The 16,013-nt window shown below is 43.5% G+C and overlaps 1 protein-coding gene across 2 annotated transcripts in view; it reads left to right on the top strand.

Moving 5' to 3' along the window:
• The window catches only part of PTPN2 (protein tyrosine phosphatase non-receptor type 2), a 109,350-nt gene that overhangs the window by 83,981 nt on the left and 9,356 nt on the right, over positions 1-16,013 (top strand). For both annotated transcript variants that reach the window (XM_073590045.1, XM_073590046.1), the window contains exon 9: positions 3,106-3,207. In XM_073590045.1, coding sequence (XP_073446146.1) covers positions 3,106-3,207 — 102 coding nt within the window. The remainder of the gene's footprint in view (positions 1-3,105; positions 3,208-16,013) is intronic.

A 16,013-nucleotide genomic window follows, 5' to 3' on the forward strand; every position in this document is an offset into this window, starting at 1 on the left:
CCTATTACACACAGCCACAAAGGGTTTACTTTGGGCGTTCAGACACACGCCCCTGGGTGGGTTTGTAGGTGACTTGTTCCACCCATCTCATCAAGTCACCTGGAAGCTTCCCTAATACACAGTAACAAACCCTCAACAGTAGATTTGCTGATCAATACACGTTCCAGCTTCCATCACAGGGCCACCCACCCTGTGATACATATCAGCCATTTACAATCCTGCCGCTCATCATTTCCCGATCACAATAAAGGAAACGCCTGCATGCATGTCCTGTGAAGCCCATACAGCGCCCCCTAGCTATCACAGGGGTCACTGCATCACAACCACTATAATGAAAACTACCTCTGGTTGTATTTAGAAATGTAACTCTATGCTGTTCTCAATTAATAAATAAACTGGTTTTATGACAGAGTACAGCAGACAAATGGACAAAAAAGAGGGAAAAGTCACACACCGACATGAGTTCAAGGGTCAGTGCACATAACAAATAGGGTAACGTACATAATGTGGACACAAGTATGGTGAGTTGTACAAACTAAGAAAATCATATAAGCACCCAATGTTGAAATGAGAGAACTAACATAATTGTTGAAAGCACAAAGTAAGTGTTACTGTACAATTGTAGTGGGGCCTGGTTGTGGTGCAGCCCGGGCTCTCAACACGCATTTTACCCAGCTTTGTCAGGACACTCTCACTGACACAGCTGGGTGAAAACGCGTTGGAGAGCCAGGGCTGCTCCACTACAATTGTACAGTAACACTTCGTGTTTTCAACAATTGTTTGGGCTTTTACTTTCCGTAGGAACTTTGGCTTTAGGCGTGTTTGCAGTATAACAGTTGTACACTGCAAACTGGGCTTGCCTGTAGCCTTTGAGTTACTGTGTCACTTTATATATTTAAAGTTGGTACTATATATTTTCTTTACATTAATAAAGTATTTTTTCTTTGTGAGACCTCATTTTCACAAAAACAATGACAGTAGTGTTTATACTATTGTTCTGTGCACATGGATGTACGGATAGCCTAACTAGACAGGCCAATAACCCACTGCTGATTGGCTTCTATATAGCCGATTGTCGGGGGTTTAATGTCAGCAGGTCGGTATATCTAAATGCACCCCTTTGTTTGTTTTTTTTTAAAGCATGCTAATGACCAATGCATTGCAGACGTACATTGGTCCCATATGCCTTATCATATGTGCATTGTTTATAGAAGTTATTTGTTAGTAGTAATGTGGGTGTCCCTGCTTAACAATGTGACAGGTCATAAAATGTATGGTCAGGCACTTGCCTTTAGTGAACAATGGCCCAAGATAATTGGTAAATCCAGAAGCTCATATTCTTTTTGATTTAATCAAGACAGAATATTTTCAAAGAAAAGACTCTGTAAGGCTATGTTCACAATTTGTGGTTTTTTGGGTTTTTTTCTCTGCAGGCAAAGCATGCTCTAACTGTAAAGAGGCTGCTTAAAGGAAACCTGTCAGCAGTTTGGCCGATATAAGATATGGCCACGGCCTTTCACAGCTTATCTACTGCATTCTATAATGCTGTAGATAAGTCCCCGATCCGATCTGAAAGATAAGAAAAAATATTGTACGTTTTATTATACTCACCAGGGGATTGGTCCGGTGCCTCCCATCTTCTTGCAATGCCGCCCTCCTGTTGCTTCATCACTCCCTGGCATCGTGCTCCTGCGCAGGCATACTTGTCTGCCCTGTTGAGGGCAGAGTAAAGTACTGCAGTGCGCAGCCGCTGGGCTTCTCTGATCTTTCCCGGCACCTGCACACTGCAGTACTTTGCTCTGCTCTCAACAGGGCAGACAAATACGCCTGCGCAGGAGTGCGATGCTGGGAGCGTTGAAGCAAGCAGGAGGACAGCATCGCAAGAAGTTGGGAGGCACCAGACCCGCGACACCCATCGGACTGGACCACCCTGCAGGTGAGTACAATAGGTTATTTTTCTTATCTTGCAGGTCAGATCGGGGGCTTATCTACAGCATTATAGAATTCTGTAGATATGCCCTGAAAGGCGGCGGCTGCATCTTATATTGGCCAAACCTGGTGACAGGTTCCCATTAAACAAAAAGGCGCTTTAGCTGCACTTTTATGGTCTCCTCTGCATGCTGATAATTTAGTGCCCCCTCTCCCCCAAATGATGCTAATTCCTTAGTTTTTTTCAGTAAATCCTGATACCTGCGTTTTTGCTGTGTTTTTTGCACTTTCTTTGGGTGAAAAAACGCTGATAGAAGTGACATGCTTCAGTCTGCAAAAACGCAGCAGCTTTCCTATTCAGTCAGGAAAAGAAACCAATGTTTGCATGAGATTTCTCAAATCTCATGGCTTTTGCTGGTACTGTAAAATGCAGCTTAATGTTTGCATAAAAAAGCAGCAACCTGTAAACATAGCCTGATAAGGATTCGCTGGGATTTTTTTCTTTTTTAGCGGGTTTTAAATTTTATTTTAAAAGGACCTGTTAACTTTCATGACTTGTGTTTTAGTAGATACTTGCGTTCTCGAAGACACATTGATTTTGGATCATTCTTCTAGAACTGTGCATTGGGCCGTTCTTCTGTTATTCGTTTTAGAAATATAGTTGTGCTCAAAAGTTTACATACTCCGTCAGAATTTTTGGTTTCTTGGCCTTTTTTCAGAGAATATGAATGATAACCATGAGTGGAAAAAAAAGTTTTGGTTGTATCATTCATATTCTCTTAAAAAAAGGCCAAGAAAGCGAAAATTCTGACGGGGTATGTTAACTTTTGAGCACAACTGTAAATTGAAAACTGTTGTCATCATTCGCCTTTGTTAGAGATGTTTCCCTACACAAGCGGACACTGGTCAGTGGCACAAGATGGTTACCAGAAGAGGTACACTGGGATCGTCCTAGTAGGGCCAATCCAATTCTAAACTAAGTCGGGTCAGGAAGGCAGACGGACTGCCTTCCCTGCTATAATGGCTTTGCAGTCTCGTTTAATGGGCAGTCACTATATCACTGTATTATGTTATGAATGTAGAACTTTTTTTAAACCGTGACTGTAAACTGTTGAAACTGATGTTTTGTGCTGCGGGATCTCGCGTTGTGTCTTGATTGTGTTCTTTACATTTCAGTTCACTGAAGAGACGAGCCCGGGATGTTCGGAAATCGAATACTGCAAATAAAGTGCAGAAGATGAAGCAAAAGATGCACGAAGCGGAACGAAAAAGAAAAAGGTGGTTATTCTGGAAACCTTATCTCATTCCGGTTGGGTTGGCTTCAGTCTTATTAACGGGAGCTTATTTCTGTTGGAAATTTGATGCTCTTTGACTTTTGACATAAGTTGCTTGTGAAGCGTGTGGGCTATGGACACCCTAAAATAAACCGGTGCTGTCACTGGGACAGACGTTAATCCTGGGCTATGGCTAGTGCTTAAAACTGGATACAATCGGTGTCTGCTCCTAATGCCATTTTGGAACATTTGGGGTCATCCTGTTCCTAATTGAGGCTGCTATTATTTTTTTCTGTAAGGATGAGACCTGGTACATTGTTTTTATTTCTGTTGGTTAGGTTTCATTTCAACAAATTTTGTGAAAATCTTTGACCAGATGTTACATTGTTACATTTATGTGGATTACTCAGGATATTCGATCTCTCAGATTGTGGTCTGATAAGGTGGTACCATCCTCTGTACAGCTGAGGGGGAGCTCTGTCTATGCTTACTGACAGTGCTCTCCCTGTGACCATAGAGCACACGAAGCGAGCCCTCATTCATAACGCCAGTCTTACTATTAATAATCCTGTCCTCATCTCGTGTGTCCAGACGACTCGCCTTCCATCATGTGTCATCAGTCTTAGATAAGATTGGAATATAGAAGCTGCTTTTCATATTTTTTGCTCGTAGGGTTGTTTGTCAGCTCCTCAAATTGGCATATTATGGCATGACGTTACCTGCCAAGGAATATACTTGAGCCATATTATCGAATTGAGAAACCACCAGTTAGTAGTTATGTTCCAAGAAAGGCAGAGCTGGTCTTCTCTATGGGTCCATACATAGTTGGTACAACTCTTGCCTAATGAGATTGTCTGTCTATTTTTGGCTTGTTTTTAACCTGTCCGTACATTTTGATGTCTGGTACCTAGATTCATTTATCCATTCATAGAGAATAGGGTTATGTAGAGAACTGCCTGAGAATGAACTAGGACAAATGCTTTTTTCCTACATGATATTACTGTAGTCTGTCTACAATAAAGAGTAACTGAGTATTGAAGGAATCTGTCAGTAAGATCAGCCCTCCTAAGCCATCTATTTGGGCATGTAGGTCATAGAAAGCTGAATAAAATGACACCATGATATCTGCAATTCAATGTATTATTCTAGATAAATACACAGTTTCTTAATATGTAAATAAGCTGTTAAGATCTATTGCCTAGATATTGATATGGATGAGAATCTGCCTCCAGAGCTTATTTTAAATGAAAGAGGGAGTCACCAGTGTGACATGTAATGACTGACAGTCTGCTCTCCTGATCTCACTGCAGAGCTGTGTGTGACTTCATAGTTACTGGAGTAGAGCAAACCTAAGTGTTAATACAAACCTTTAACTTTAATTTCACAGGCAACCAGTTTGGAGGGAGAGGCAGTACAGCAGAGCAAACAGCACTGTCAGGAGAGCTGCTAGATGTGTTTGTAATGAAGAGAGCACACTGTCTGTCATTACATGTTCATACGGGAGAGTCTACTCTTCTGATCGGACTGCAGAGCTGTGCCTGATAAAAACTAACACTTCTTCAACTTCCACCTCACAGGCAGCCAGTTTGGGGGGGAGGGCAGTACATCAGATTTGTGTTTCTTTACAGACACATCTCTAGCTTGTCTCTTAAAGTTGAGCTCTGCTGTGCTTTGTTATAGTCACACACAGACCTGCAGTGAGATCAGGAGAGCAGACTGTCAGTCATTACATGTCTTAAACTGGTAACACCCACTTTTCATTTAAAAAAAAAAATCTGCCTCCAGAGCTTATCAGTTAGCTCTGTATCCAGCCTATAGTTCTTAACAGCTCATTTACATATTAAAAAATAGCGTGGATTTCTCTAGAATAAGACATTGGATGCCAAATATCAAGGTATCGTTTTATTCAACTTTTCTGCTTGCCCATATAGGCTTCTACTGACAGATTCCTCTTAAGTTGTGTCCAGATAAGTCAGTTCCCTTTTTTTATTTCTTTTACACTTTTGGTTGGGTCTGACCAATGGGATCCTTACTAATCACAAGAACTATTGTTCATTTCTCACATTCCCATCTGAAGCTGATGCAAGTGCATGGTCACTCTACATCAGTGGTTCCCAAACTCCAGTCCTCGCGGACCCCAACAGGTCATGTTTTCAGGATTTCCATAGTGTTACACATGTGAGAGAATTCCTGATGCCTTGATGATACTTCCATCACCTGTGAAATACTAAGGAAATCCTGAAAACATGACCTGGTGGGGTCCGTGAGGACTGGAGTTTGGGAACCACTGCTCTACTTTATAGCCAAGTGACTGATCACACCCATTTTTCGGATTCGAAACATTCCAACCACAGGGATCAAAAAAAAATGCTGAAAATACAGATGTGAAAAAAACCTGCAGAAGGCCTATTTTAGAGAAGCACATGTAAAGTATCAAATCAGTGTGAAAAATGTAGTTTAGTTCTTTCTGTCCACATGAACCCAGTACTTTACAGAAAATGGTTGTTGGTCTACATTAACAGTGTTTCATAGTGTCTAGGCCTCCTGTCCGGCCTATAGGCTCAAGCAGGTTGTTGCTGACAGTTGCCACATCACTGACGCCCATTGCAAAAAAGTATTTTACCGCACGGTATGTTTTTACAGCTTAATATGACTCTTAAAAAGGTAGAAAACAAATATTGATCCTTTCCTATATTTTATACTTGTTTATGCTGCTCCTGTCAGCTATAGAAACACCTTAAATAAAATCTTGCTATCTATGGCAATGTGCACTCAGTTTTGTAAGTTACTACTATTTTTGCAGCGTTTTTTCTTTTTGTAAGTCAATAGGCAATATATTAACTATATTCTTCATTCAATGGGACATGCATTTCTAGAAATATGTGCCGAGAAAGAGCAAGTGCTGTATTTCATATATACTGGAGCAACCATATTTCCTAATTTGCTGAAAAAAATAGCAGCAAATCCAGCAGCTATTACAAGCCGGGGTGTGGTGTAGGGCGCTGCAGGACATGGTTATGCTCTCCGGTGCTCTTTGATCTTCCATTTCCTACACTGTCCATTAAAGGGAATCTGTAAGTATGATCATCCCTTCTAAGCTGTCTATATCTCCATGCAGGTCATAGGAAGCTGATAAAATTATACCTTGATATCTGTTATCCTATTTCTTATTCCAGAGAAATCCACATTTTCCTTATATGTAAATGGCCTCTTCCAGGTTCTGGGGAGGACGCTGCCTGGAAGACAATTCTGCCTCCAGAGATAGTTTTACATGAAGGGGAGTTATCAGCGTGAGACAAGTATCGTATTTTTTGATCATAAGACGCACCCCAAATTGAGGAGAAAAATAAGTAAAACATTTTTTTTAATAAAGTAGTGGTGCTTCTTATAATCCTTGCATCTTATTGCTTACTGGGGGGTGCTGTGGTGAAGCGGGTCACAGGGTCGCTGCTGGTGCTGGAGGAGGCAGGAATGGGGTGATGCTGTAGGCTGCAGGCAGGGATGAGGATGGGCTCTGATGTGCAGCGCACTGCTGCGGGGGTCTTGTGCTGCTGCGTGTCTGGTGCTGCTGCTGCGTTTCTCCGGGTGCCCGGCGGTTGCTGGCTGGTGCTGCGTGGGTGTTCGGCGCTGCCCGGTGCTCTGCCGACATTTTGCGATAGGCCAGAGCCCCGACACTTCCACGGTTCCATGTGCGGTGGTCCCTGGGAATATGGCCGCCACCAGGGGCGGCACATGCGCGGATGGTGATCTCGGGACCAAGATCTCGATAGAGGAGATCTCAACGCTGAGATCTCATCTCTCGAGATCTTAGTCCCGAGATCACCATCTGCGCATGCACCGCCCCTGGCGGCGGCAATGTTCCCGGAGACCACTGCACATGGAACCATGGAAGTGCCGGGCCTCTGGCCTGTCGCAAAATGTCGGCAGAGCATCATGCAGTGCTGGACACCCACGCAGCACCGCTGGGCACCGGAGACACCCGTAGCACCGGCCAGCAATCGCCGGGCATCCGGACACCCCCTCATGCCAGCCTGTGGCCTACACCCACGGTATCGGTAAGGCGTGTACGCTTTCTAAGACGCACCCCCATTTTCCCCCAAAATTTTGGGGGAAAAAAAGTGCGTCTTACAAAGCTAAAAATACGGTAACTAACATAGAACAGGAGAAATGAAATTTGCCTTCTTGCAAGCACATTTTGTGCTTCTCTTAGCTTTTCTGTATTGTAACAATATTACAAAACTGACAGTCAGTGAGCTGGAAGCTGAGAGGAACCAGCAGATGTGTCAGGTATAATCACACACAGCTCTGCAGTGAGAGCAGAAAGCCGCCATTGCACATCACACTGGTAACACTGCTAACCATTACACATCACACTGGTAACCGTTACATGTCACACTGGTAACTCCCCTTCATGTAAAATAAGCTCTGGAGGCAGAGTTATCTTTCAGGCAGCGTCCTCCTCATAGCCTGGAAGATGTCGCTTATATGAAGTGATAAACGATGACTTCTTGGCCACAACTGATTTCAGCAGTCTATAACCTGTGTGCCATTATTAATAGTTTAAATAGGTGAAATGTGATGAGATTCCCTCCCTGTAAGTGTTGGCATTATTAATTTTTGCATGAAATTTTTTAATGTATTTTGCTATTTTACGGTAACATTTCAAATAATACATTCAAAAGATGAGTCGCCATAATTATCCACTTTGTTAGATGAGGTGAATCCAACATTGAGACAGTAACCCATTTTATTATAGACCTTTTCCTGTAATTTTCTGTAAGTTTATCATACTTTTGTGCCTCTGATGTTTGTGTGCAACTATTGAATTAGAAAAAAATAGGTAAAACTGCAAGTACAATACATCTGCTTAGTCCTGTTTTTTTTCCCTTATGTTGAACCTTGCTGCTGATTTATGTATAAACAGACAATGGCTCTATCATTTCAGCCAGGTATGTCTTAGGGTGTGTGCACACGCTGCGGATTGTCCTGCGGATTTTCCGTGCGGATTTGTCAAAAACAGCAGGTAAATCCGCAGGTCAAAAGATCTGCGGTTTATCTGCAGTTTTTCTGCGGTTTAGCCTGCGGTTTGACACCTGCCTGGAGCAGGTGCCAAACCGCAGCGGAATCCGCACATAGAATTGACATCCTGAGGTTTTGAAACTGCAGCAAATCCGCGTGGAAAAATCTGCACAGTCTGCACTGTGGTTTTTAATTTCCATTGATTTTAATGGTACTGTACACCGCAGCAGAATCCGCAGTGTGCGCACACACCCGTACTGTGAAATGCTGTTTTGTTAGAGAGAACACCTACATCTAAAAGCAGGCTGGGGAATTTAGTCCAAGATGCCGATCCTCAGCCACCTCTTCTCACCCGTCACTAAGATGATCAGCTCCCGGGGACTACCTCTTGGACTAGTCACCTGAGCAGCATAGTCCCTGGCCATCTAATATGTTTTCTCTTAACCCCTTACCTACAAAGGACGTAATATTCCGTCCATGTGACCCTGGACCTAACTACCATGGACGGAATATTACGTCCCAGCGATCAGCGGCGCCCACGTGGTGAGCGCCGCTGATCGCGGCCGGGTGTCAGCTAATTATCATAGCTGACACCCGGCACAATGTGTCAGGGGCAGTCACGGACCGCCCCCGACACGTTAACCCCTTGCACACAGTGATCTGTGATGTGACAGATCAGCGATCTGTCACAGGACAGTGATGTCCCACCTGGGACAAGGTAATAAAGTAAAAAAAAAAAAAAAAAAAAAAAAAGTGTTAAAAATAATTAAAAAAAAAATCGCTAAATAAATTAGTAAAAAAAAAAATTCCCCAATAAATCCATTTTTTCAAAATAAAAAAAACAAAAACAATAAAAGTACACATATTTGGTATCGCTGCGTCCGTAATGACCTGCCCTATAAAACTGTCCCATTAGTTAACCCCTTTAGCGAACCCCTTAAAAAATAAAAATAAAAAACGAAGCAAAAAATAATGATTTATTATCATACCACCGAACAAAAAGTGCTAAAAGACGCATATAAATATCCATGGTACCGCTGAAAACGTCATCTTATCCCGCAAAAAACGAGCCGCCATACAGCATCATCCGCAAAAAAATAAAAAAGTTATAGCTCGCAGAATAAAGCGATGCAAAAATTATTTTTTATATAAAATTGTTTTCATTGCAAAAAACCGACAAAACATAAAAAAACGACCTAATTGAGGTATCGCTGTAACCGTACTGACCCGAAGAATAAAAACGCTTTATCAATTTTACCGCACGCGGAACGGTGTAAACGCACCCCCCAAAAGAAATTCATGAAACGCTGGTTTTTGTTCATTCTGCGTCCCAAAAATCGGAATAAAAAGCGATCAAAAAATGTCACGTGCCCGAAAATGGTACCAATAAAAACGTCAACTCGTCCCGCAAAAAATAAGACCTCACATGACTCAGTGGGTCAAAATACGGAAAAATTATAGCTCACAATATGTGGTGATGCAAAAACTATTTTTACAATAAAAAGCGTCTTTTAGGGAGCGACAGCCGCCAAACATAAAAACCGCCATAAATCATAAATCAAACCCCCCGTTATCACCCCCTTAGTTAGGGAAAAAAAATAAAACTAAAAGAAAATGTATTTATTTCCATTTTCCCGCTAGGGTTAGGGCTAGGGTTAGGGCTCAGATTAGGGTTAGGGGTGTGTTGAGGTTAGGGTTGGAGTTATAATTGGGGGGTTTCCACTGTTTGGGCACATAAGGTGCTCTCCAAAGGCAACATGGCGTCTGATCTCAATTCCAGCCAATTCTGCGTTGAAAAAGTCAAATGGTGCTCCTTCCCTTCCAAGCTCTGCCATGCGCCCAAACAGTGTTTTACCCCCACATGTAGGGTATCAGCCTACTCAGGACAAATTACAAAACAACTTTTGGGGTCCAATTTCTCCTGTTACCCTTAGGAAAATAAAAAATTGGGGGCAAAAATATAATTTTGCGGAAAAAAATGTTTTTCTTTTATTTTCACGCCCAGGCGTTATAAACTTCTGTGAAGCACTTGGGGGTTCAAAGTGCTCTCCACACATCTAGATAAGCTCCGTGGGGGGTCTAGCTTCCAAAATGGGGACACTTGTGGGGAGTTTCAATAGTTTAGGTACATCAGGGGCTCTCCAAACGCACATGACACCCGCAGACCAATCCATCAAAGTCTGCATTCCAAAACGTCACTACTTCCCTTCCGAGCCCCGACGTGTGCCCATACAGTAGTTTTCTCCCACATATGAGGTATCAGCGTACTCAGGACAAATTGGACAACAACTTTTGGGGTCCAATTTCTCCTGTTACCCTTGGGAAAATAAAAAAATTGGGGACTAATTGATCATGTTTGTGGAAAAAATACGATTTTTTTATTTTCATGCCTGGGCATTATAAACTTCTGTGAAGCCCTTGGGGGTTCAAAGTGCTCACCACACATCTAGATAAGTTCTTCAGGGGGTCTAGTTTCCAAAATGGGATCATTTGTGGGGTTTTTCCACTGTTTAGGTACATTAGGGGCTCTCCAAAGGCAACATGACACCCACAGACCATTCCATCAAAGTCTGCATTCCAAAACGTCACTACTTCCCTTCCGAGCCCCGACGTGTGCCCATACAGTAGTTTTCTCCCACATATGCGGTGTCAGCGTACTCAGGACAAATTGGACAACAACTTTTGGGGTCCAATTTCTCCTGTTACCCTTGGGAAAATAAAAAAATGGGGACTAAAAGATGTTTGTGGAAAAAATATGATTTTTTTTATTTTCACGCCCGGACGTTATAAACTTCAGTGAAGCACTGGGGCGTTCAAAGTGCTCACCACACATCTAGATAAGTTCCTTGGGGGGTCTAGTTTCCAAAATGGTGTCATTTGTGGGGGGTTTCTACTGTTTTGGTACATCAGGGGCTTTCCTAAAGCGACATGGTGTCCGATCTCAATTCCAGCAAAAAACGTCAAATGGCGCTGCTTCCCTTCCGAGCTCTGCCATGCGCCCAAATAGTGGTTTACACCCACATGTGGGGTATCAGCGTACTCAGGATAAATTGCACAATATCTTTTAGGGTCCTGTTACTTTTGGAAAAATAAGAATTGAGGGTGAAAAGATCATTTTTGAGGAAAAAATATGATTTTTTTTAATTGTACTGCTGTACGTTATAAACTTCTGTGAAGCCCTTGTGGGTTCAAAGTTCTCACCACATATCTAGATAAGTTCCTTGGGGGGTCTAGTTTCCAAAATGGGGTCACTTGGTGGGGGGGGGGGGGGGGGGGGTTCCACTGTTTAGGTACATCAGGGGCTCTCCAAACGCGACATGGCGTCCGATCTGAATTCCAGCCAATTTTGCATTGAAAAAGTCAAACGGCGCTCCTTCCCTACTGAGGTCTGCCATGCGCCGAAACAGTGGTTCCCCCCCACATATCAGGTATCAGCGTACTCAGGACAAATTGCACAATAACTTTTGCAGTCCAATTTCTCCTGTTACCCTTGGTAAAATAAAGAAAATTGAACCTGAAGTATTTTTTTTGTGAAAAAAAGTTAAATGTTCATTTTTTTTTTTAATATTCAAAAAATTCCTGTGACGCACCTAAAGGGTTAATAAACTTCTTGAATGTGGTTTTTAAGCACCTTAAGGGGTGCAGTTTTTAGAATGGTGTCACTTTTGGTTATTTTCTATCATATAGACCCCTCAAAGTGGCTTCAAATGTGAAGTGGTCCCTAAAAATAAAATGGTGTTGCAAAAATAAGAAATCGCTGGTCAATTTTTAACCCTTATAACTTCCTAACAAAAAAAAATTTTGGTTCCAAAATTGTGCTGATGTAAAGTAAACATGTGGGAAATGTTATGTATTAAGTTTTTTGTGTGCCGTATCGCTGTGATTTAAGGGCATAAAAATTCAAAGTTGGAAAATTGCGAAATTTTCAAAATTTTCGCCAAATTTCCGTTTTTTTTCACAAATAAACGCAAGTTATTTGAATGCAATTTTACCACTAACATGAAGTACAATATGTCACGAGAAAACAATGTCAGAATCACCGGGATCCATGGAAGCGTTCCAGAGTTATGACCTCATAAAGGTACAGTGGTCAGAATTGTAAAAATTGGCCCGGGAGTTAACGTGCAAACCACCCTTGGTAGTGAAGGGGTTAAAAGCCACAACAAAAACTTTTATTTTCCATGTAAATTATCATGAGTTTCTGCTGTGTGGAAAGTGCAGGTGTTTTTTTTATGTGGCGGTTTGTAATAAAATTACATGCACTTTGTAGACAAATTGCTGATTGTAATGGGCACCTGAACGTGACCAGCTTTCCAAACTATTTTTGTTTGACCTGCTTGGCCATTGCAGAAGACCGAATTGACCTTTACATTAGGACGAGACGTTACTGCTAGTTTGATGGTGCTTCTTGCCACCAGGCGAGGAGGAGGGTGATGGGTGTTTGGCAGCATTTGATGCGGTTATTGTAAATTCTGCTAGTGTGTTTAGATTTTCTGTATGCGAGCATCAGCATTGTTAACCAGATCCATTGCCTTCCAGATAACCTTATTTGCATTAGTTGAAACAAATCACGGTCAAAGAAATGCCACAGAATTGGAAATTAAAAGTCCGCAAATACAATAAAGTTGGCTGAACTTGCTGAATCGAGCGGTATTGGCTGACCTGATTTCTATGACGGCCTCCCTAGAAGGATCTGGCACATTGAATTTAAATCGCTAATCCTTTTGATCGCCCAGGAGATATGTTTCCCCCACAGAGAGATTATTCTGAAAGGGCATTCATAATGGCACTCCAACCACTCCAAACCTTTTGTCTGATTTTGCCAATTTTTACTTTTAGTAAATTTGAGAAAAATAGCCAAGTTGAGTCTCCCATTATATCCTATGGGCCAGCAAGTCAACATGCATAACTGTACATAAATCAATTTACTCCAACTTTCAATTGTAAGTGTATTATATGATCATATTGCAGTGTATAATGGTGCTTGAAAGTATGTAAACCCTTCAGAATTTTCCATATTTCTGAAAAACAATGACCTAAACTACTTGAGATGTCACACAAATCCTAAAATTAGATTGAGAACAAAATCAAACAGGTCAAAAGTATTACTGGCTTTTTCTCTAGCAACCTTCCACGACAGCATAGGGGGGGGGGTTGTCTCCACGCCCTAATGGGGGACAGGAAGCACGAGAGGTTAAAAGGTCACTCCCACCTCCCTCTCACCAGTGTCTTTCCTGCCCCCCCATGGGGCATGGAGAAGTGCAGTATGCTGTGTGGCCGGCTGCTGCAGCGTACCTGTAATTCTTAAGCCGGGCAGTGGTGGTCGGCGGCGCTGCCTCCGTACTGCTCCCGTCTTCATAAGAACACGGGACCTTCCTGGCCCACCCGCGCTCCCCTATGGGGAGTAAAGCGGGCCAGTGATCCCCGACCGGACGCCTCCCGCAGCTCTCCGGTCTCTCCTCCTGTTGCACGCCGTGCGGTGACCTGGAAGTGACGTCACGCGCGGTCACTTCTGGGATATGTATGACAACTTCCTGTCATGGCGGCCCCCATTCAGCTGCCAGCGTGCGGAGCTCGCCAGCACTCGCTGTGCCTGCCACGGGACCCAGGGAGGAGGAGGGGGAAAATGAAAATACTGCGCTGAGGGCGGGGTTAACCCTTTATTAACCCGCCAGAAGACGCCGACCGGTAAGGCAAATCCCCTGTCAGTATGGACGGTTCTTCCTGCCCTGCGTCTGCAGAGCCCGGCGCTGCCCCAGCCACAGTAAGTGTAACTGGGGTGGGTCCTAGTGGTGCGATCTTGGGATGGAGGTCCTCAAAATACTTCTCCCCCTTTTCTTATAGGGAGAAAAGTCTGCCCACAAAAGCACCAATACCACCAACAAGTCAGCCAAATGTGCCATATGCAGTGCAAAACTCCCCTCAAATTGGGCGAAAAAATTGTGGCAAGCTTGCATAGACAGGGTGGTCAGGGCTGAACACCCATCACTAATTGACGAAATCCGCAGCCTGGTTACTCACCAGGTTCAGACTTCCCTGCCCACACAGTCCCTCCCCCCCCTCCACCACCTTACCAAAAGATTGGTAAGTAAGATGAGAAAGCTTGGACTAGGGGAAAATGTGGGTAGATGGGTAGGTAGCTGACTTGGTGATAGAAAACAGAGTGGTTATTAATGGTGCATACTCAGATTGGGCCAGGGTTACTAGTGGGGTACCACAGGGTTCTGTATTGGGCCCCCTACTATTAAAGGCTAGTTTCACATTAGCGTTTACGGCCGCAGCGTCGGGCTGCGCACGGCCGCCGCTATGCCCCGCCCCCTTCTGCGCCTCCGCCGGTAGCTCCGCCTACGGACGCATGACGCTGCATGCGTCCTGCGTCCCCTATCTTTATCACTGGGGACGCAGGCTGTGCGCAGTATGCGTTTGGCGGTGCATGCGTCCTTTTGACGGTGCGCCGAGCGCAACCAAATTGCAACAGGTTGCATTTGGCGCTGGTCGGCGCACCGTCAAAAGGACGCATGCGCCGCCAAACGCATACTGCGCACAGCCTGCGTCCCCAGTGATAAAGATAGGGGATGCAGGACGCATGCAGCGTCATGCGCCCGTAGGCGGAGCTACCGGCGGAGGTGCGGCAGGGGGCAGGGCTTAGCGGCGGCCGTGCGCAGCCCGATGCTGTGGCCGTGAACGCTAATGTGAAACTAGCCTTATATATTAATGATCTAGTGGATGGCTTACACAGTAAAATATCAGTATTTGCAGATGATACAAAACTATGTAAGGTAGTTAACACAAAGGAGGACAGTTTGCAACTACAGACAGATTTGAGTAAATTGGAGAATTGGGCTGAAAAATGGCAAATGAGGTTTAACACAGATAAGTGTAAGGTTATGCACATGGGAAGGAGAAACAGATGCTTCAATTACTTACTAAATGGGAAACTGCTGGGGAAATCAGACATGGAAAAAGACTTAGGCATCTTAGTCAATAAGAAGCTAAATTGGAGTGCCCAGTGTCAGGCAGCTGCCACCAAAGCAAATAGGGTCATGGGATGCATTAGAAGAGGCCTGGGGACACAAGATGAAAACATAATTCTCCCTCTGTACAAATCACTCGTCAGACCACACATGGAGTATTGTGTGCAATTTTGGACGCCGGTGCTCAAGAAAGACATTACTGAACTTGAAAGGGTTCAAAGGTGGGCTACTAAAATGATAAATGGAGTTGGTTCACTACAATACCCAGAAAGGTTATCAAAATTAGGTCTATTTACTCTAGAAAAGAGAAGACTTAGGGGAGACCTAATATATATGTACAAGTATATAAGAGGGCAATACAGAGATCTCTCCAATGAACTGTTTGTACCAAGGACTGTGACAAGAACAAGGGGGCATTCTATTCGTTTGGAGGAAAGAATTTCTGCACCAGCATAGAAGAGGGTTCATCACGGTAAGAGCAGTGAGGCTCTGGAATTCTCTTCCTGAGGAAGTGGTGATGGCCAACTCACTGAATGAATTTAAGAAAGGAATGGATGCTTTTCTTGTGAGTAACAGTATAGAAGGTTACGAATAACATAATATTATAGTTAGATGTTTGTCCCAGCTTAGGGGGAAGGAATTTTTTTCCCTATGGAGAAAATTGGCTTCTACTCTGTGGGTTTTTTGCCTTCCCAGGATCAACAATGCAGAACAGCTGCACTAAAAATAGGCTGAGCTAGATGGACATACGGTCTTCCTTCAGCCTTCAAAACTGTTAGCTCCATTCCCTCCGATTGTGGGCTCACCACCCCCAAAA

This window comes from Dendrobates tinctorius, unplaced genomic scaffold (assembly GCF_039654945.1).
Source record: "Dendrobates tinctorius isolate UK_male_01 unplaced genomic scaffold, ASM3965494v1 ptg000115l, whole genome shotgun sequence".
NCBI classification, from domain to species: domain Eukaryota; kingdom Metazoa; phylum Chordata; class Amphibia; order Anura; family Dendrobatidae; genus Dendrobates; species Dendrobates tinctorius.